Source organism: Phascolarctos cinereus, unplaced genomic scaffold, assembly GCF_003287225.1.
Source record: "Phascolarctos cinereus isolate Bilbo 61053 unplaced genomic scaffold, phaCin_HiC Scaffold_9;HRSCAF=440, whole genome shotgun sequence".
NCBI lineage: Eukaryota > Metazoa > Chordata > Mammalia > Diprotodontia > Phascolarctidae > Phascolarctos > Phascolarctos cinereus.
The window spans coordinates 17,864,093-17,887,864 of NW_027556402.1; the positions used below are offsets into that span (position 1 = coordinate 17,864,093).

Below are 23,772 nucleotides of genomic sequence, written 5' to 3' on the forward strand. Positions count from 1 at the left end.
TCTTCATGACCACATTTGGGGTTTCCTGGGCTAAAATACTGAGTGGCTTGCCATTTCCTTCATGTTCTGTTGTTCTCCTTATTTAACTCTTCCTTGGTTTAAGTATTAGGACTACATTAATATCATAAAAAGATCTGGTAGAATGCTTTCTAGATTAAAAAATACTTTGTTCAATATTTGCGCAGAATATTTTAGAAGTTTGATAGAATTCTCCTGGGAATCCATCAGGACCAGGAGGTTCCTTCCTCTCTCCCCCCTACCCCCATGCTTTGGTGTTTCTTTATAGATTGTTCTATTGTCTTTTCTAAACTGGATTGTTAAAGATATATTTTTGGTAGGTAGTTTTGGTATTTTATGTTCTTAAAAGTATTCCTCTATTTCTTTTGTGTTCTCAGTTTTGGTAGCATTAGAATGCTCACAATAGGGTTCAATAATTCTTTATATTCTAATTTTGTTGTGATTTCACCTAATTCATTTGCTGTTTGGTTGACTTCATTTTCTGCTCTTCTTTATAATTGGGTCAGTAAAGGCTGATCAATTTTGCTAGTCTTTCCAAAGAACTAGCTTTTCATTTTATCATTTCTATAGTATTTTTGGTTTCCAATTTATCTAATTCTCCTTTAATTTTCATTATCTTTTGAGTTTATTTGTTGGTTTTCTCATTTTTGAAATACATATTCATTTCATCAGTCCTCTCAAATTTTGCTGTTTGTTGTTCAGTTGTTTCAGTCATGTCTGACTCTTGAGGACCCCATTTGGAGTTCCATTGGCAAAGATACTAGAGTGGTTTGCCATTTCCTTTTCCAGCTCACTTTACAGATGAGGAACTGAGGCAAATAGGGTTGAGTGACTTGCCTAGGGTCACACAGCTAGTAAGTGTTTGAGGCTGGATTTCAACTTAAGAAGATGAGTCTTTCTGACTCTAGATCTGGCACTTTATCCGCTGTACCACCTTGCTGCCCCTCATATTTTCACAATGTATGTTTTTAGGTATATACACAGTTTTATCCATCCATCCATCCATCCATCCATCCATCCATTGTTGTTCCCTGCCTTGAATTCCTTAAACTCTTAACCCACTGTCTCCAGGGCTCAGCAGGCTTAGCTGTTTAAAGACTTTCCCTAGGGCATGGCCATTCTTCATCCAGATAAAATGTGAGCTGCCTTTCCAATTTAACCAGATAACTTCTTCCACAGGATGACTGGGTCTGAGACATATCCCAGCAATTTGTTAACATACTAACTCCTGGTTAACTCTGTCCTTTGTCCCTTCCCCACCTCCACACCTACTTTCTTTGATGACATCCAAAATTGAGGGTGAGGGTGGGAGGCCCCTCCTCCCCATAAAAACAAGACTTGGCTCAAGTCTTATTTTAAACACTTTCTTTGAATCATTTATTCCAGTCATTTCTGAAACAGTATTGCTACTATTATCTGGCTGTTGAGTTGCTTTTCAGATTTGTTGTCTTGGAGGATGATTCAGAAGTAGAACTCCAGGACCTTTATATAGTATACCTGAATGTATAAGTTGCTTCTTAGTAAATTTGATGATCACCACAGCATGACATCTTTTCTTAGTGAGATTCAAACTCTTTGAGTTGTTTGTTTTCAATCAAAAGGGAAATTTATCTAGGGGCCTTCGATGGAATCTTCAAATGGATGAAATTGCAAATTCAAGAGTTCTCATTTTCTAAAAAGTTTTTTTTTAATGACCATACTTCCTATGGATCATTTACAGTGTTGTTCTGAGGCAGCTAGGTGGTGCAATGGGTAGAGCACCAGCCCTGGAGTCAGGAGGACCTGAGTTCAAATCCCATCTCAGACCAGACATTTGATACTTACTGTGTGACCCTGGGCAAGTCACTTAACCCCAATTGCCTCACCAAAACAAAACACAAAAAAACAGTGTTGTTCTGAGTAACAAATTGATTATCTAACCATCATCTATTTGCTTTTAATTTTATTTTTAATATATGGAATAAAACAAGTATTTCCATAACATAGTACAATAAAAAAAATAATTGCACATGACACTTCAAATCTACCATGCACAACTTGCTATTCCATTCAAATATACAACATGTAAATTATCATTTAAATTTCTTTTTTCCTTTTTTTCTTCTCTACCCCCAATATAGCTACCATTAGACACAAATAGGTTACATATATGTAAAATTGTTCTATACATATTTCAATTTATCAGTTTTTTTCTCTGGATGCAGATAGCGTTTTTCTTCATATGTCTTTTATAGTTAATTTGGGTCATTCTTAAAACAATATTGCTGTTAGTGTATACTGTTCTCTTGGTTCTGCTCATTTCACTCTTCATTATTTTGTGAATGTCTCTTTCCACGCTTTTCTCAAATCAACAAGTTCATCATTTCTTATAGCACAGCAGTATTCATATACCACAACTTGTTCAGCCATTCCCCAATTTTTAAGAACGATGTTGCTCTTACCTCACCATATATAATATGCCGGTTCTTCTGGTCCCCATAAAAAATGTTATAGGTCTTCAATAAAGAATTCAGTTGATCTCTACAAGAAAGGACCACATCAAAATACCATCAGTCTCGATAATGTTAATAATAAAAGGAAGTCACTGAATTTTCATTTCACAAAGGAAATGGAATAGAAAATAATAATTCAATGATTTCTTTCCCCACAATCCCTCTCTAGGACCAAAGTAGATAGCTGACAACTGAAACTTATTTTTAAAAGTTTTAAAAGGGATGTTCCTTAAAATTTCTGTACCCATGACAATGTATGGGTGGAGTGGGTGATAAATGATTAAAATCTATATCCAAGGAATGGAATAAAAAACAATGGTTAGGAGATAGCTAACCTAGAAGAGTCCACTTAGGAACTCAGAAATTACTTCATACAATTGTCAATTGTAGCAAGCAGAACTTGGCAGGAGTGTGCTATTATTTGAAGATCTTCAGGCTTAGCTTCTAAATGCCATTTGCTTCCTGGATATACTCTTGCCTCCAGGCATTTTTCTCCAGAGGTCTCAGCTTGCCTTCAATTCTCTCCCTCCTTACCTTTGCTGCCTGGCTTCCTTCAAATCTGAGCTAAAATCTCACCTCTTGTAAGAAGGTTATCTTGGTCCCCCTTAAATGTTAGTGCCTTCCCTCTATGATTATCTCCAATTTATCCAGTATATATCTTATTTGCACATAGCTGTTTGTCTTCTCCAGTAAAATGTGGGCACTTTGAGCGTTGTGAACCCTGAACCCCATGAACCCCACAAACTCCAATTTGAAAGAGAGACAAATGAAATTGGGTACATGAACCCACGGTTTAATTTCTCGAAGTGGTTTGACATGCATTGCATGGGAGTCCAAAACTGGGTCCCTCTAAGGGGGCTTAGTTTGGGATTTTGGGATACAGCCTTATATGCCTGTAGAAGAGTCAGTGTTCCCAAGGGGTGCCAATCAACCGTGATTGGTTGAGATATCAAGAGATAGGTCATATTAAAATGAGTTCTGAATACGTGCTTCAGAGCATAGTCCATGGGGCCAATATCACCTGCCATCAAAGGAAATACCACCCCCAGTCTTGGAAGTCTGTCTCCACCCAAACCTGAGTAGGATAAAATCAATTCAGACCTGGTTTGGTGTTTGACCAAAATAAGATTTGATGCAATCTCATTATCAGAGATGTCCTTCTAAAGAACATTAGTCAGAAGGATGACAACGGGGTACGAGGGGGGAGCTCCGAGTCTCCAGAACACTGATTACCAAGAGAAATCATTTTTAACAGAGTAAGGGGCTATTTTTGTTTTTCTTTGTATCTCCAGTGCTTGGCACAGTGCCTGCCACATAGTAAGCACTTAATAAATGCTTGTTGACTGACTCAGAGGTAGTTTGACTGTTTACTTCACTGTAGTTACAAATCTAGGGCGAGTGGTGCCCTTCCTAGCTCTTGATGAATCAGAATGCATCAACCTTGTGTGGGGCAACAGAAAAGGAAAGTCGTTGTTTGGAATGACAGATTGCAATGAAAATAATTTGGTCTGGAATTCTTTTGCATTTTAGTATAATAAACACTAATTAAATGCCTATTATTTATGATGCTTTAAATGCCAGGCTATATAATTGGTATTTTAGCCTATTAGTAGAAGATCAACAAGGCCATATCCATGCCTGGGGAAGATTATTTTGTCATTTGTGGGGAGGGATCATGGATTGGAGAGGAGAGAGATGGGAATCAGGGAGATAAATTAGAAGATTACAGCAAGAGTTTATCTGAGAGGTGATAAGGGCCAAAACTAGAGAGGTGAGGCTTTATGAATAAAAAGAAAAGGATGAATATAATAGACGTCAGGGTTGTAGAACTGACAAGAAGTGACAACTGATTTGAGAAAAGTGGTGGGGGAGAAGAAAGACTCAAGGATAATTCCCTAGTTGTGAAACTTGGGTGAATGGAAGGATGCCAGTTAATAGAAAAAAATAGAATAGAAAATAAGAAATAGAAGAAAAATAGAAGAAACAAATTTTCTTAATAGAAAAAAGGAAATTTGGAGGAGAGGTAGGATTAGGGGAAAGATGTTGAGTTCTATTTTTAAAAGTCTTCATTTCTTTGGTGAGAAATTTCTATACTTACAACTTCACTTTGAAAATCCCTATACAAATTAAATTCTTTTTAGCATTCAAAAGGCATAAACTGCTTGAGAGTAGAGATTATTTCATTTATCCCCAGTATTCAGCACAATGTCTAACACATAGTAGGTGCTTAATAAATGCTTATTGATTGAAAAGGCTTTGCATATGTAAGGAATGAGTGATTTGGCCACCAGCTAAAGCTTTAGCAACAGAAATCTAAAGTCTAAAACTTAGACTCTAAACAATAGTTTAAAGACACAAAGAAACCAAATAATTTGAAGTGTCTTGGGACAAATGGAAACAGCTGCTCACTTATTCTTTTCCTTCCTAATTTGGAAATTGGACAAAATATGAAATATTAAGTTATACAAGCTGTCCCAAAAATCTTAGTGTGCTTTCAAGCTGTTAGAGCTTACTCACTCTCAAACTGCAGAACGAATTAATTACCAATGCTCGCTGATTCTGGCTCCACAGAACTCTTGCATCTATTCCCTTCTGCCTATTTGCATGGCTGTCAAATAAATTCAGACCTAGCTAAAGCAGCAAGGCACCCTGAGAAACACAGGAGGCTACAAGTATGTGCCAGGATAGTTAAACCAGCCCCACCACCTTGATCACCTCAGACCCTGGTGGTAAAACCCAGAATTGTGAACCCAAGAGGCTTCCAAATGACCAGACCTACTTCTAGCTTAGTCTCCTGCAGCCAGCACTGAGGGGAGAAATAATTGTGTCAAACAGTCCCACCTTTCTCATCGCTAATAGCAACAACTGTTGACCAACTGCCATTAAAAGGCAGCTATCCTTAGCAATCCTTAGAGTGGCAGCAACCCCTGGACCACTAGTGCTACCCCTGGCCCAGCCTTGTAGCCATCATTCAGAAAGTAATTCCTGTGGAAAAGGGGCCGGCCACTCCCCCTTCCCCACAACCACCAATTAACTGCCACACACAAGACAAGTAAGCCAGACTTGCAGAAGCAATGAGATGGCCTGAAGAGAGAAGCAGGACATGCCAGGCAAATCAAATCATCACCACTACCAGGACTATCTCTCCCCTCACTTCCCAATGGACACAATCCAGGGCTTTGGGGATAGCAATGTTTTTAACCCACTGCCCACAGCTGGCAACCTATGTGGATGCAACCTGGCAACTGCTACTATAGGTGCTCAGGCCACATATCTTGAAGACTCGGAAGAGAAAATTCTTCCACCAAAGTTCTTGGCCTTGTTGAATTGTTCAGCATCAGAAACCTAGATGATTTTATTGTTGTCATTTTTTGTTTTTTAGGCAATTAGGGTTAAGTGACTTGCCCAGGGTCACACAGCTAGTAACTGTCAAGTGTTTGGTCTGAGTCTAGATTTGAACTCAGTCCTCCTGACTTCAGGGCCCGTGCTATATACACCGTGCCACCTAGCTGCCCCAATCCAGACGATTTTATCAGTGTAAATGACATTAAAGGCGAGGTACGACCATCTCAGCTCCAGTACTTCTTCCTACACCAGGCCTTTCATGCTGCTCCAAATGAAGTTTCTCCCCTTGTTCTCTTTATGTTTTTGTTAATGGGGCTCTGCAAATCCCATCTCTATCCTAAAACTGGATTATTTCCTTAGCTTGGAGGGTGAATAAAATAATAATAGTAACTAACATTTATATAGCATTTACCATGTGCCAGGCACTGGGCTAATTGCCTTACAAATACTTTCTCATTTGATCCTCATAACAATGCTGGGAGGTAGGTTCTATTATTATCCCCAGATGAAGAAACTGAGGCAAACAGAAGCTAAGTGACTTGCCCAGGATCCCATAGCTATTAAGTGTCTGAGGTCGGTTTTGAATTTAATTTTTCCTTTCTCCAGGCCTGGTGTCACTGTGTCAGTTACTTGCCCCTTGAGGTCATCTCCATCTTTCTTTCCAAAGGTTAGTTACAATTGATCTTGGCCATTGTCTCTGGGACCATCTCCAGTTATCCTGTTCTATGTCTGGCCACTGGACTCAGATGGCTCCAAAAGAGGGAGCGAGGCTGGGACTTTGCACAGGCCTCCCTCACTTACAATTCACTTGCAAGTCATGGCATCTCCTTCCTGATGTCATGGTTCTCTTTGAGAATGAAGGGCAAACAACAAGAATAATACAATTGATAGGGAAAGTAACTTTAAGGAGTTCAGTGGTGTTTAAAATTACTATATTAATCTGAATTCAAGGTGCGTCCTAGTATAGGCCACACTGGTAAAATCTCCTTAAAAGGAAAAAAAGGTACTTGTTAAAAAAATGATTCACAAGAGTAGGTTTGTAAGTTACATTCAGGTTTGTATAAACCAAGATTTAAGGGAGGTGGGGAATAGTCTCTATTTGGACCAGCATAGTAATAGTTGGAAAAAAATGTGGTTCTATTCAAAATGTTATATATCATGTATGAGGGCTGTAATATACTGCTCTTAGAGTCAGAAGACCTTGGTTCAAGTCTTGTGTTCTCCCACATACTAACTACCATATTGAGTAAATTACATCACTTCTTCCCAGTACACTACTTTGGACTTCTCCATAATGGTGGCATCCATCTTTCAATTTCCTTTTATATGTGGTCCTTCCCCATTAGATTGTAAACTTCTTGAGGTTAGAGACTATTTTTCTTTTTTGTATTTATATCCCCAGCACTTAGCACAGTGCCTGACACATCATAGATGATTGACAAGTATTTATTGGCTGACTATTTTTTTCATAGGCTAGTGAAAGGAACAAATGAGTTGATATCAGTGGGGAAAATGGCTTTCAGTTTATAAATAATTATGTAAATGTAAGAGATGATGATATGATGGTAAGGATAGGAATAGGGATGGGGATGCTGATAGTGGTGACAAGGAAGGGCAGGAGAATAAAAAGCACCAGAATTTATTATGGGATAATTAGAGAGAGAAAAAGCAAAACTTTATTTCAACATTTTTCACTTCACTTTATAGAATCTATAAGCTTAATTTGCACATTACATAAATGAATATTCATAGGATGCCTCTTTGTGATACCAAATAACAAGAAACAAAATCATGACCATTGATGGGGAAATGACTGAAAAAAACCATGGCATGTGAAACAAATTGAGTATTATTGTAGAAGAAGGAATGACAGGCATAAGGAATTCAGAGAAACATTGGGAAGATTTGTATGAACTGATAGATAGTGAAGTAAGTGGAGCGCCACAACTACAATAGCATAAAAAAGAATACCGAAGTCCAAGTGATGGAAAAACCATGGAAGGTTGACATGTGGCAACACAACTGAGCATCCTACTCCAAATATGGTCTGACAAGGACAGAGCACCTTTCACACCAAAGGATGACCATATACTTTATCCTGGATATGACACACCTCCTGATTCAGCCCAAGATCACACTGGCTTTTGGGTCACCATCTTACATTGCTGACTCCTAATTGACCTTGAATCCACTGACCTACCAAGATCTTTTTTTTTCAGACAGTCTAAACACAACTTCCCCAACTTGTACTTATGATGTTGATTATTTAAAACCAAGAACTATAGAATTTCATCTTTATTCAATTCATTCCTATCCCTGTCAAAGTCTTTTTTCCCCCATATTGACTGTCATCCAGGGTGTTAGCTATCCCCCCTGGCTTTGTGGCATCTGCAAATTTGATAAGCATTCTATCTACTAATGTATCTAAGTCATTGATAAAAATGTGAAACATCACTGAGCCCAAATGTAGATCCCTTAAGCACTTCCCTGGAGACCTCCTGCAATTTTCTATTGAGCCACTGATGTCTACTCTGGAAGGCCAGCCACTCACCCAGTTCAGAATACATCTAATTGTATAATTGTCTGGTCCACAGCTTTCCATCTTTTCTATAAAAATAACCTGAGATTATCTAGTAAATGGTTTGCTAAAAACTAAGTAAATTAAATAAAAGCATCCCTCTACCCGCTTGGTAACTCTGTCCAAAAAAGCAAATAAAGGTAGTTTAGCTTGACTTGTTTTTGATGAAGCCAGGATGCCCTTATTTATTCACCACTTCCTTTTCTTGATAATCATTAACCCACATTCTCCTTGGCTCACCTCCATGGATGCGGAGGGAAGGAAGATGTTGGTTTCAGTTCTGTGTAGCTCACTAACCCTATGTCCAGTCTGTTTTACTAGATTGTTATTCTAGAATTTTCCTAGGAACTGAGGTCAAACTCTCTGAGCTAGAACTTATAGACTATTCTCTCTTCTTTTTTGAAAAAACAAAAACATAGGAACATTTGCTCTTCTCCAGTCCTGCAGTTCCTGTGTGATTTGCTAGGATGTTTCCAAGATTACTAATGGTGGTCACCAATGTTGAGATGCACCGGGGATATCTACTTAGATATGGATTAAATGATGTGTTTTCTGACATCATTGCATGTTCCTATGGCTAAGTGAGAATGTGTAAATGATATTTTGAGTAATATGCTTGGGTGTTAATCAAGAAACATTTTTAATCCCCTATTATACGCAGCACTGTGCTAAAGCACTGTCATATAGAGGATGGTAATTGGCTATTCTGGATTCCCACTGGGGGAAAAAAAAGAGAATCAGCTTATAGTTCAAAGTGAAAGACAACACCCAAATGAGGAAAAACTTTCCATATTTAAAAGTCAAACATTAGATTAAGTGACTGACCAACATGGTGTCTCTTCTTCTAAATGTGTGTGTGTGTGTGTGTGTGTGTGTGTACATGTGTGTATGTCCATGGATGTGTACACACACACACACGCACACAGAATCATCTTTCCAGGTAGTTTGTCTGCAGACAAAATGAAGTAGCTAAACTTTCAAATTCAAAGTCCAGATCTACTGCTTGCTAACTTTGGGTTCTCTGCATCTCTCTGGGCCTCAGATTCCTTATCTGTAAATTGAAAGGATTCATTTCAATTGTCTCCAAGTTTCCTTTCCCTGCTAAATCTTATGATCCTCTAAGAACTTAAGTTCTATAAGAAGCAGGTTGTTACACGACATTTCATAGGTACAACATATGCCATGTTGGGCCCTCCAAATCAGCTTGTGCTCTGCCTTTGTTAATCTGAGAGAAAAGCAGTGGCTGAAGATAAATGATTCGAATGCTCCAGAGACCCTCTGTGCCACATACAGTAACTGTCTTCTAAATTTAGGTATGGCATTCGAAGAACAAGGGGTGGAGGAAGAGAATGCCTCTAGTCTGTGATAACTGCACAAACAGTGCTTTCAACTACCTTAGGGTCGGTTTGCATCATCTGCCCTTCTGAATAGCGACCAGTAACCTGTTCCCATTTTCTATCAGGCCAAGGTGGGGGAAGGAAGGATGATGTCAGGCAGTCCAGCCCGGCACACATGGCTCTTCAGTCCAGGGCACAGTTGGAGGCAGGGGTAACCAACCATGGAGGGCAGAATGGAACGACAGATGTGGGGCTCCTGTAGGAAGAGGCAGAAGGCTTGTTCTAATGAGTTAACATAGAGCGCTCAGGGTGAAATGCTTAGCAGTACTTGGTACTTGGTGTATGGTGAACATCACTGCTCCTCTAATGAGAATTACTCCTACTCTGAGGCAGGGAAGGAGCGCTATGAAATAGCTTCCTCCGTCTTCAAGGCACACTTGGACTGCTTTGAATCATCACTTCCCACAGATCTGTATAAATACGTATTGCTGATATATGGGTATAAAGTGCATCTCACTTTATACCCATATAGGAACATAGATTTAATGCTAGAAGGGACTTTGGTGGTCATTTGGTCTAAGCCCTTTGTTTGACAGATGAGGAAACTGGGCCCCAGAGAAATGAAGAGAATGGACCAAGGTCATGCAGTGAGGATGGTGACACAGTCACAATTTGAACCCAGGTCCTCTGCCTCTGAAGCCAGAGTTCTACCCATGCTGCCAGCCACGTGGGGGCAAGGACTATCTTTTGCCTTTCTTTGTATCCATAGAGCTTAGCACAGTGCCTGGCACACACTCGGTGTTTAATAAATGCTCATGGATGGACTGACTGCTTCAATATTTCCAAGAGCCATGTTTTTCTCAGCATGGATGTCCCTATTCCTCCACCTCAGCTCCACTGTAGACTGTGGTAGCCCCAACACATTATATTAAATAGGTTTGTTGAGTTGCTATGAACCAAAACAAAAGAAAACAAAAACCAAATAACCTCCTGCTATTCAGATTTCTGGTGATAAGCCTCCCTCAACCTGCCTAGGTTGGCCTTCAAATGACAGATGTGCAATATGTCCATAGCTATAATTAAAGTGCCTCCATCTTCATAGGTCCTGAGCATACAACCACAGTTAGGAATTCTGTTGCCCAGGGTGGGTTCAAGTAGGCTTGGGGCCACTTGGAGAAGGTGCAATCATTCTAGGAGAAAAGGGTGTCTCCTTTGGGGAGACAGATTGAGGATTCCATCAGTAACCCGAGAAAGGACCTGTCCTTTCTCCCTTTTTCTTTTTAAAGTTTTAAATTTCAAAAACATGTATTAGGTAAATTGGTATGCCCCCCCCCTTTTCTCCATGTGTTCCATGAAGGAGGCCCATTGCAGAAGACTGGAGCAATGAAGAAGGTCAGTAGGGTGTCTATGTCAATAATGCCCAGAATTCCATCATCTTCTCTTTTGTACATGCTTGGCCATGATGCATATGGATAGCTTCCTCAATATTTCCTCAATATTCATAACTTGATAATCTTGTATATTCTTTAATATTAAACCTTTAGGGCAAGTGCTCCAGCTACTTCTTTATCACAGTAAAATCAGATTTCTCATTGATAAAAGGCTTAATATTAAGCATTATTATTAAATAATTATAGCCTCTAAAATTATTTTCTCCAATATTAGACCTTTACAACAGATAACATTAAGGAAACATATATTTTTCTTTAATGCAGGACCAGGATATTGTATTATTAAAATTTTTTTAAAGGAAGAAAATAGGGCTTTATGTAACTATTAGGTCATCCATCAAGAAGTGCTCTATCAGCTTATATGTACTGATATCTATAAATAACAGCAGAGTTCCCCTTGTTATCTTTAGAATCCATTTCAGTCTCAATAAAAATTCTGAATTTAGAGGCAGCTAGGTGGTACAGTAAGAACGCTAGACTTGGAGTCAGGAAGTTGTGAGTTCAAATCCTATCTCTGACACTTATCAGCAGTGTGATCCTGAGCAAGTCAGTCAACTTTTGCCTGCCTCAGTTTCCTCATCTGTATAATTGGAATAATAATAACATCTATCTCACAGGGTTGTTATGACCCAAGTTCAAATTCTGCCTCAGACACTAGCTGCGGGACCCTAGGCAGGTCACCTGACCTCTCAGCCTCAGTTTCCCCATTTGTAAAACAGGGATAATAATCTTCTGAGGATCAAACAAGATAACACATTCATAGTACTTTGCAAACCTTAAAGAGCTCTTTCAAGGGTCACTATTAGAGAGCTCCTGCATTCCTGGTTCTACAGGTTTGATCGGACCCTTCATATTCTCCAAACTGTCTTTCAAGGCTTTTCATATGTTTCTTCTCTTCTTCCAAATCACAGCCAAATTGGCTTTGTACTGCTCTTCTCACTAGGCTTTTGCATAGGCAGTGCCCTACTCCTGGAATGCCCTCCCTCCTCACCTCTTCCTTTTCCAATCCCCATCTTCAAAGTTTCATTCAAATGCTTTTTCCTTCTGGCATGAGGCCTTGTGGTTCATCCACAAGGATCCCTTTGCATTCATTGTAAGTGTATTTATATGGATACTTGTTGTCCTCTCCTGGTAGAATGCAAGCTCTTTTAAGACAGGCTATTTCATTTTTTGCCTTTGCTTAGCCAAAGGAAAGGCACACAGAAGGAGTTTAATAAATACCTCTTGTTGATTGGTGCTAAGGAATACCAATAGTTTCATACTGTTTGTCACTCTTCTTTAAGCCCTTGTTCAATCATGTGACCAAGTAAGCTCCTCCCTCTACTCTCTTGCTTGTCAGCTGGTGTTAAAATAAAGGATTTGAGGCTTATTTACACATGGCTAGTCCTACCTGGCACTATGGATAGAGCTCTAGGCCTGGAGTCAAGAAGACTTGAGTTCAAATGTGGCCTCAGGCACTTACTAGCTGTGTGACCCTGGGCAAGTCACTTAACCTTATTTGCCTCAGTTTCCTCATCTGCACAATGAGGTGGAGAAGAAAAGGGCAAACCCCTCGGTATCTTTACCAAGAAAACCCTAAATGGGGCTGTGACTGAAAATGAATGAAAAACAATAATACCTTAGTCTTAAATGCCCATGCCATCACTGAGACAAAATGGGTGCCATGATCACTGTGCTCTGGCTCCAGAAGGTTGCCTGCATGCAGCTTCCTTGAATAATTTAAACTATCCTATCTATATGAAAATAGGTATATGGATAACAGGGTCAGGTGGAAATCCTACAATTAGGCTAGCCTCACCACCTTAGGGAGGCTCTGTCTATGGTACAATGTGAAGTGGTGCTCAGAGCTGATGACCCTCTGAAGCCTCAATCGTTCAACCATTTCAGTGTGTGACTCCTTCAGTGTGGAGAAGCTTTAGAAATTACAAAGGAGTCTCAAGATGTCTATAGAAAAAGAGATAGGGATAAAAAGGGTTAATTGCTTCCTTTACTACTAATGGTTTTAAAGAGATCCCATGTGAGCTGACTTTGCTATTTGTTTTGCTAAGAATATTTCACACAGCTAGTTTGCATCAGAACATGACTTGAGGTCTTCCTAAGATTTTCCTTCTAGGCATTACAATACTTTGCCTCTTCAAACTTTTTTTTTTGGGGGGGGGGTTGGTTTAAAAGGAAGACCAAGTCAGCATTATACAAAATCACAATGGTAACTCCCTCTACCAATGCAAATTATACTTTTAGAGTTTCCATGAAGCATAAATAGGTGGGAGAATAGTGAGGTAAGATTTAAAATTATAAATAAATGTGAAAAATGTGCCCAGAGTCACAGTATTGTCAGTATTTGACTCAAAAGCAGCTCTGTCTCCACTCTAAGATGCTGCCTTCCGACACGGCCAAAGGGATCTAGTCTTGTCTTTTGGTTTCCTTTCTAAAGCTTTGAATGCTTAGGATTTATCTCTGAATCTTGAGACTACCGAGCCAACTGGCAGCTCCAGTTCTGCACCTGTTCACCACCTGGAAGGCAGGCCTAGGTTATCTTTATCCATCGGTGTTTGAGCTTCATCAGTGAACCCACAGGTGGTGTGCAGGAGAAAAGGAAGCAGGGCCCCTTTCCAATTCCACGTAAGCCCCAGGAGCCTGTACTTTCAGCAGCAAAGTGACCGGACCATGGACGTGGAGTTTGCCCAAGTCTGTACCCATGATGCTACTGGGTGGGTAATAACTTAAGAAGGCAGCTGTTGGGGTTGGAAGTGGTTTGGCCACCTTCCTATGCCTTACACTCCCGCCCCTTCCCCTACGTACTCTTTGATCCAGTAACACTAGCTTCCTTACTGTTGCCGGGACAAAACACTCCATCTCCCAACTCAAGGCATTTTTTCCTGGCTTTCTCCAATATCTGGGCTTCTCCTCCTCCTCCTTTCTACCTCCTGGCTCCCCTGACTTCCTTCAATTCTCTTCTTCAGGAAGCTTTTCCTGATCACCTTAATACTGGTTCCTTCCCTCAGGTCATTATTTCCAATTCATTCTCGATATGGCTTGTTTACACACAATTATTTGCATGTTGTCTCTCCCCTCCCCCACCATCAGAGAGAGAGTTCCTTGAGGGCAGGGACTCTCTTTTGCCTTTTATTTTTCCATCCCCAGAGTCTCTGGCACATAGTAGGTGCTTAATAAATGTTTATTGACTAATTGAGCTACAACAATTTTGGTCTCCCAGCACGTAACATCCATGGCCCTTCCTTGGCCACACCCTAGCAAACCATTTGGTAGACAGCCTAAACCAGGCTGAAGGGTACAGACAGGCCTCAGACCTGCTGCTGAGTTTGAGGGGGGGGGGTCTATCCCAAGCATGTGAAGACTCTATCCACTCTGGAGTGGATGCCACAAAGGCGGCTGAAGCAGGTCCATGGAAAGCTTAGAGCGTGGTCAGGCACTGAAGACGCTAAGACTGCATCCCAGGCCATTGCCAGTCATGCTGACTTGGGACTTGATGACTCAGGAAGGGAGTGAGGCTGATGACTGCAACTCTGCCTCACTGAAGTCTAATTCACGGGCAAGTCAAGACCTCATCTATGATGTCATTGGTCCTCTTTGAAAAGGAACGCCAAAGAGCAAGAGGGGCAGAAGGGTAGGAGGAAGTGCCCTCTTCTACACACCAGACTCAGGCTGCCCTTTGGGGAACTTCTTTTTCCTTTTAAAGGTGTCTTTGATATTCATTTTAACCTAACACACCAGGGAAGGAAAGAGCACCCAGAGTGTGTGGCAAGGCGCCAAGTTCTCAGAGATTAGCTAGTTCCTGGAGGTGTAAAATTCAAGCAGAGCAAAATCTAAGGTACATTTAATACACAGAAAATGATAGAACCACAGATTTACATTACGAGAGAGGCTGCCCAGTATAATACTTAAATCAGTGGAATTTGACAGTTTCTTTCCCTGAGCTATTGTGGGAAATAAAAGGGTCCCGCACCTTTCTTCCTACAAAGACGGTGAAGGGCCGAGGCAATACAGACCTAGATGGCACATAACTTCACAATCATGGAGGGTTAAAGTAAAGAACATCCCCATGCTGCTCACACAAAGCGCTGGGATTTCCCAGGAAAACTTCCCCGAAGCTCCACTGAACAGCTGGTGGTTAGAGCCCAGGGCAAAGTCCTTGGTGATAGACCATTGTGAAAAAACTAAGTGAACCATAAGAGACTTCTTTTCCAGAACAATCACAACTCAGTTTGTTCCTGGGACAGATCAAGCTACTGTTGCCCACACCCGTGTTTGCATAAAAGAAATTATCTAATGGTCATTATTATAATGTGCACTCAAACTTTTTATATATTAGGTTAACTCTGAATGAGAAGCATCTTATTTATTTATCATTCTCTGAAGATCAGGTTTCCCTATCTTGCTCAGGCTGGATATGTATGGGAGCTTTGGCCTGCTCTGTCTGTCACCCTGGCCAATGAGATCCTCCTTAGGCAGCCTGATAGCCCTCCTGGTTTTAGGGGCTCAACCACATTAGTGTGGAGCTTAGTGAAGACACCTGAGTGAATACCCTATTGTAGCTCAAAACCCTGGGCTCAAGCAATTTGTCGGTCTCCTCAGCAGCTGGGATTATAGGCATGTACCACTCTGCCTGGGGCAGCTAGATGGCACAGTGTGCACAGGGCCTGGGGTCAGGAAAACTCATCTTCAGGAATTTAAATCTCACCTCAGACACTTACTAGCTGGGTGACCTTGGGTAAGTCACTTAACCCTGTTTGCCTCAGTTTCCTCATTTGTTAAAACAAGCTGGAGAAGGAAATGGCAAACCACTTCAGTATCTTTGCCAAGAAAACCCCAAATGTGGTCACGGAGAGTTGGACACAACTGAACAGCAGGTTAAAATTAAAAGTACAAATGGGAAGAGGAAAAGGGTGTCATGGAGGGATCTTTAAACAATGTCATATGAGAAATTCTGGAAAAAACTTTAGCCTTCATTTGGAAGACTAGACTTCAAATCCGTATAATACCTGTTAAATATCTGAAGAGCACCAAGTCAAGGATTGGCCTTGTTCTGCTCCATCCCCGAATGAAAACCCACAAGTCATGGGTTTTGTTACATGGAGGCAGATTTTGGCTTAGCCTTTCTAATAATTCAAGACATCTAACGATGGAATATAATAGGCAAAGTAACGTCACCAATAGCAGGCTGCCTCAGGCATCAGGAACACTTGGGTTAACCTTCCACACCGTCTGCAGGGCCAGGGCAGGTCACTCAACCCTTCTGCTCCCCAGGCAACCGTAAAACCTCAACAACCTAAGGGATGTTAGTCGACATCCACTGAGGACATCCCCACACTGATGAAATATCAGACCCTGACCAAATACTAAGTTTGCTGTTGCTAGAAGTATTTAAATACTACAAAGAAATTCCTACCTTGGGTTAGGGGCTGCACCAGTTGATTGAATGCTGGGCAGGGAGTCGGGAAGACCTTGGGTCCGAGCACCTCTGACATATAAGGACTGTGTGACTTTGGGGTATGACATTTCACCTTTAGTTAGTGCCCCAGGCAAATCTCTAAAGGTACAAATTGCAAAACAGGGAGTTCTCTACCTTAATGAAATCACAGGTCTGTCCTCCTCTCATCCCAACATTATTAGTTTAGAAGAGTATAGTTATCCCTTCCACATTGCAACTTTCCCCATCACAGGTTTCAATATAGTGCAGGTCAGCATAAGAAATTAAATGGGAATTGTTGGGGAGTTTTGCTGAAGCCGCAGAGGACACGCAAAGGCCAGCAGATGCCACAGAAAAAGTTTAGAAATACATAAAATATATGTACAGTATTTTATAATATCAACATATTTTGTCTTTTAATAGTAGAATAATTCAGACTTCTCTGGTATGAAGGGAGGGCCACATAATTTTACATGGATTTTCTAGATAGTGGTGGCACCACACCCCTACCCTGTGCTGTGGAAGGAATAACTGTAATCCCCAAGGTAGAAAGGATCTCATTCTAGTTCATCTCCTGCAGGAATTTCCTCTCCAGTATCCCCAACAAATAGTCACTCAACTTTTATTTGAAGACTTCTAGCAATCTATGAAACTTTCTTTGGGTTTAGGTCACACGAGCATCTTCTTTCACATAATATTTGCCAGTCCAATGGTGTGTGCTGGAGAGGGCTCATTTTCACTGTGACCATTTATACCTTGGAAATTAGTAACAGCTACAAACCAGGGCTTGATTTATTGGTTTGTTAATGGTCTAGACTTAAGAAGTGATGGAAAAATGCTAACAATGCAAATTAAACTTAAAAGGGTGTTTTTGTATAATGCCCCCCCAATCAGCTGTTAAACATTTACCAGCATGACTCTGTTTGTCATGAACACAAACCTTAAAGGTTAAAAAGACTAAAGAAAATTCTGCAACTTTTGTGGTAGTAGCAGCATGTTTTACATAAATTGAGTTGGCTGATTTCTCTTAAAGGGGCAAGGAGGCTGTCCTTGCACTTGGATTGGTCTGGGGTCGAATTATTGGTGGCTTCCTAGTTGCCCAAAGAATAAAATGCACCTCATGGATAATTATATAAACAATACATAATGAGGCATTATTTCTTGTGCCTCATTATTTGTATAATTGTCGCTAAGTGAACGGTAAAACTTTCTGACCAGGCATTGCCTACATAGTGAATGCCAAGGCGGAGAACCTAGTCAACCTGAATTAATTAATCCTGATTGATCCTTTTTGTTTTGTTGTGGTGTTTTTTTTTTTTGGCTAGGCAATGGGATTAAGTGACCTGCCCAAGGTCACACAGCTAGTAACTGTTATGTGTCTGAGGTCGGATTTGAACTCAGGTCCTCCTGAATCCAAGGCAGGTGCTCTATCCACTGCACCACCTTGCTGCCCTTTAATTGATCCTTTTTATGGTGGAATAAACAAATGTCACACTTTATTCCAATCCCAAACCTGAACCTGGCCCTCAACATCTCAACAGTGGTTAGTATCAGTTAGTTAGCTAGTAAGTATTATTGAATCCTATTTATATAAAACCTTAGGCTGCTAAGCTCATAATTTGACTTTGTGGACTTTTCCAGATTGGAAGGCAAAAAAAAAATCCATTTAGTTTTCTATCCCTTATTGTTTCAGTGGTAGCCGACTCTTTGTGACCCCATTTGGGGTTTTCTTGGCAGAGATACTGGAGTGGTTTGCCATTTTCTTTTCCAGCTAATTTTACTGATCAGGAAACTGAGGCAACCAAGGTTAAGTGACTTGCCCAAGGTCACATAAGTAGCAAGTGTCTGAGGCCAGATTTGAACTCCAGGCTGTGTGCTCTATCCACCTAGCTGGGCTCATAGAAGGCGAGAAAGTCTATCTGTCTATCTGTCTGTCTGTCTGTCTCTCTTTCTCTCTGTCTCTGTCTCTCCCTCCCCTACTCCCAGTTATTATCTCCAAAGGACTTGAGGGGGAAAGTGAATGCAAGGCCGCCTCTGATGATCACTGGCTGGTTCTGGGATTCTGTCCCTGGCTCCTCAGTGCCTGCCTCCTGTCACGGGAAGATCTGATTTAGTGGAATGAGGATCCTTTGAGAGTGCTGGCTTGCTATCTTCTCCCACTCTTCCTCTTCAAGGTCAGAATAGGATGAAAACACTCTGCATAGTTTGTCCTCAGGTAATATCTGACAACCTTTTTTTTCCCCCAATGGTCAGCTCTATTCTATTTGGTTTTGCTCCATATCTTAGCTCTTTTTGGAGTTTTGAAAAGGTCTATGACGTATTTATCATGTGTTGACATTAAAAATGTCTTTTCCTATCACTAGGGCCCCATTCTACACAGCATTTATTTCAAGTTTTATTTAAGACAACCACAAACGCACACTTTTCTGTCCTTTTAAAGGAAGAGGTAAATATTTTTGAGCCCTTTGACCTTGATTTAATTTAAATCCTAAGTCCCAACTCCAAGCTTTCAGAACTAGGTCCCCTTATCTTCAAATAGCTGAACTCAGTATGGCGGGAAGTGTTCACACCTCTAACCTTTGGCCAAGTGAACATCACAGAAGCTACTGAGTACCCAGGGAAAACACAAGTACTCCCCAGTCCAAAGCCAAGAAGGAAGCATTCTCTGGAACAGTGGGCCTTTGTGTGAAACTGGGGCTCCCTGGAACAGGTGGCCTGGTTGCCTGGTTTCAGTAAAAGAGAGCCGAGCCTCTGAAAATCACACCCATTCACCTGAATTTCATTATATCCCATGAGTTAAATTTAGGCAATGAAGGCAGAAATGCCCAAGGGTGGCACAAGGGACAGCTCTCTCTCTTTGGCAGTTGGCGTTGGGTTCCAAGGTGTAAAGAAAGACAAAACAGATTCTCAAAGGGAAGACTGACCTGGTTCTGTTTGGGGTAACTGACTCTACACTCTTTACTTTTGGGAGCCTGGGAAGAGATTAGCTGTGAGCCAGAGTCAAAGTGTTTTACTTCGCTCACCTTTTAGCCTATTGCAAAAGGCAGAGGAAAGACAGCTTTCTGCCCTAGTTTCTGGCCCTGATAGCTTGGGAGGAGTAACTCCAGGACAGAAAGCAGGATTGTAAACAACAGCAGCTATACAACTGGCAAGTAGAAAATGGAAGCAATTGAATGTATGATACCCTTGCCTCAGGATGATCAAAATGTTTTCAGCTTTTATCGATAGCTTTTGTTTTTACATCATCCTTCATTTCTGAATATATCCCTTCTTCCTTACCTGAGAGAGAGAGAGAGAGAGAGAGAGAGAGAGAGAGAGCGCCTTTATAACAATGAAAAATAGAAAAGAAAAAAACTACACCAAATTAAACTCATCAATCTCAGACACTAGCTATGTGACCTTGGGCAAGTCACTAAACCTCTCAATTTACCTGCATGTACCACTGAGGGGATGCTCTTCCTCCCAGTCATCCTAGCTCCCAATCCAGGTGGCATCTTCAACTCTTCACTCTCCCTTCCCTCCCTCTCCTTACATGTCCAGAGGTGGGCTGGTAAATATTTAATAACAAGCCCTCAAAACACACATACACATACACACAAATACATGTGTATATACACATATATAAAATATATTATATATACAATTGTATATATGTACATATATATTATATATACAATTATATATATAATATTATATATACAATTGTATATGTACATAATATATTATATATAATATATGCAATATATTGTATATACAATTGTGTATATATATAAAATATTCAAAAAATATACAATCTCACACACTCTTAAGTTTACTTTTCATTATTAGCTCTTTCTCCATCACTTTCTTAAGTCTAGAAATCAACAGAATAATAAAGCGAGCCCTCATTTAGAATGCTGGATGATTTCTGAGGTATAAATGCTCACGCTTTATTTAAATTAAATTTGTATTTATTATTACATTAATTATATATTAGTTATATTTATTTAATATAAAATTATTTAAGTTGAACAGTTGGCTCTCTGGAGCTGGCTTATGCATGCTATGCCGCTGCATCCAAATTGTTGCTAAAGCCTGTTGATTTTAAGATCTTTCCCATGAAACCCTTCTCTCCACCCCCAGCTCGGTGAAGGTCTTATCACCTTCTGCTTGCACTATTACAATATCATGCTAGTCTGCTGGTCTGCCTTCTTCAAATCTCTCCCAACTTTGGTCCATCCTGTGTCTATTCAGCTGTCAAAGTGACCTTCCTAAAGGGCAGGTCTGACCATGTCATTCCTCACCCCTGTTCAATGAATTCTACTGGCTCCCTATTACCCCCGTGATTAAATATAAAGTCTTCCATTTGGCCTTGAAAGCCTTTTTTGACCCCATCTCTTCCTACCTCTTTAGTCTTGTTATACTTCCTGTACTCACTATGTTTTTACTGACTGTCTCTCATTCCCAGTAGGCAAGATTTGAGCAAAGTCTTGAAGGAAGTCAGGGAATCCAAGAAGAATTGAGAAGGAAGAGCATTCCTGGCCTGGGATGAAAAGGCAAGAGCTAGAAGATGGAGTGTTATGTGAGAGGAACAGCAATTAGACCAGTGTTGCTGGACCTTATAATACTTGGCGGGTTAAAAAGTCTAAGAGTAGAAAGATAGAAAGGGGCCAAGTCAGGTTCATTTTCTGTATTTGAGTAATGAAATAGAATTTCTTCCACCGTTCTGGAAAGCAATCAATACCTACAGTCCAAAGTCAGTAAACATGGTATGTCCTTTGAGAATCAAGTTTCTGTTATCTAATCTCAATTGGACCCTCCTTGCAGAGAATCATTCCTCCCAGTGCATGTGCTGCATCTCTACTCCCATTGATGGCCAAACTCTTAGAAAGAAAACTGTTTAAATTTGCTGCATCTACTTCCTCATTTCCCATTTACTTTTTAACCTCTAGCCATCTGGCCTTAATTTGGACCACTCCACAGAAAATGCGCTGTCCAAGGCTACCAGTCAGGTCCGAATTGCTAAATTTCAGTCTTTTCTCCTTCTTTCTTCTTTTTGACCTCTCTGCAATTTTCACATTTGTTGAGCAACTGATCCCACCCTTCTCCTGAAAACTTCTATTTTCCTGCTAAAATAACTTTATTTCCCTTTTTGATAGTAAACTGGTTGATCAGGGGCATGCTATACATAGAGTTTATTTAATTTTTTAAAAAAATTATTTTATTCTCAATTCATAAAACAAAACAAGCATTTCCATAACACAGTACTATAAAAAGATGATTGCACATGAAACTGCAAATCTATCATGCACAGCTTATTATTCCCTTCAGATATACAAAGTTATTCATCTACACATTTCTTTTTTTTTTTCTTCTCTGAAAACTTTCCCCTACTTTCTTGACACTGTTCTTTCCTGGTTTTTTTCCTAGCTCTCTGACTGCATCTTCTCAATCTTCCTGACTATAACACCATCCTTTTCTCACCCCCAACCACTGCCTCAAAGGCTCCCCTTCTATTCTCCCTCTGTACCCTTTCTCAATGACCTACTCAGCTCCCATGGACACACTTGTCTCTAGCCAGATGTCTTCCAGGTACACAGCCAGATCTAATATTTCTCATCAATGGTGAGCTCATATCACAGCTTTTGCCCATTGGACATTTTCATTTGGATGTCCCAAAGGCATCTGAGGCTCAGCATATTCAAAATGAGACTTGTTTCCCTTCAAATTCCACCTTTCCTCCATGTTTTTCTGTTTTTCTTTTTATATCTTCGTCCTTCTCATCCTCACAACAGCATATCTCTTGGGATACTGTGATAGCTTACCTCCACATTTTAAGATCTTTTGTTTCCTTTAGTAATCCTTAAAGATCTCATGGTCTACAAAAAGTTTTTCCTGATACCTCCAGACCCCATAGGAATATCTAAATGCCCAAGATCTCCCTTCTCAAATTAATATGTATTTACTTAGCTACTTAGCTATTTTATTTACCTACATAAAGTAAGTTCTTGGAGGGAAGAGGCAATTTTTCTTTCTTTCTTTATTTTTTGTATATCCCACACCTACCATAATTTCCTGAAAATGGAAGCTGGAATAATAAATATTTATTGAATAGAACTGAAGGTCAGGGGTATCTGATGCTTGAAGATACACTTTGAAGTTCAACTTTCTGACTTCTTATTATTTCAGTTGTTCTTATGCCAGTCTTAGAGAGATGCTACCATTTTCATTTTAAAATAGTATTTTATTTTTTCCTATTACATGTAAAGACAATTTTTACATTCACTTAAGAAAAATTTGAGTTCCAAATTTCTCTGTCTCTCTCCTCCTTCCCTAAACAGTAAGCAATTTGATGTCGTTTATATATGTGACACTACAATTTTCAAGAACGTGTTAATGGATTATATTATGTGATTGCCCAGCCAAGTTTCATAACAAGTTTCAAGACAGAAACAGGAAATGGAAATCTGTGTTCAACATCTGGAAAACAGCTTTTAGGGGAAATGTATTTATGGTGCTCTGAGAGTCCTCATTTCCTTTGCTTTTTACGTAATGCTGCTTTTTACAGTTAAAAGTACTAGAAATGACAGAATCATAAAGTCCTATGAATCTCTCTCCCTCTCTAATTAGATTGTGAATTCATTGAGAGGAATTTCTCATCACTTTCTATGTATCCTCAGAGCTCAACACAGTACCTGGAACACAGTAGGAGCTTCATAAATGTTTGTTAAGTGACTAATTTTCTCTTTGAAGAGGAAAGGAACCTCTCTTTTACAGATAAGGAATCTTAGCCTCACAAAGGTCAAATGAAGCAATTAGAGTTAGTGATTAAGGTTAGACCTGAGTCTAAGAGCAGCCCATTAACGAGTTATATCTAGAACTGAGGTTGGTGTATGACTTGGGGCTCCCACTGGTTCAGGCAGAAATCATCCCAGAGTCCATTTACTCGGTTCTCTGATCCTGTCACTGAGCGGGGCGGGGCTGAACTTTGATAGATGAGCTAGCCTTTCTCATTTTAAGGGGTCACCTAAGAGCTGAAGCCATGGCAGAAGAGCAGGAAGCATTAAGGGTAAACTGAGGAAAGCAGCCACAGCTAGGTTTGAGAAGCCGCTGCTGAAAGCAGTTAATGGATGCCAAGAAT

General features: G+C 40.2%; 1 protein-coding gene across 1 annotated transcript in view; it reads right to left on the reverse strand.

Annotated features, from left to right (window-relative positions):
- Nucleotides 1–23,772, reverse strand: part of RASSF6 (Ras association domain family member 6) — a 66,172-nt gene that overhangs the window by 27,219 nt on the left and 15,181 nt on the right. Inside the window, exon 3 of the mRNA XM_020988485.2 lies at nt 2,460–2,538. Coding sequence (XP_020844144.2) covers nt 2,460–2,538 — 79 coding nt within the window. The remainder of the gene's footprint in view (nt 1–2,459; nt 2,539–23,772) is intronic.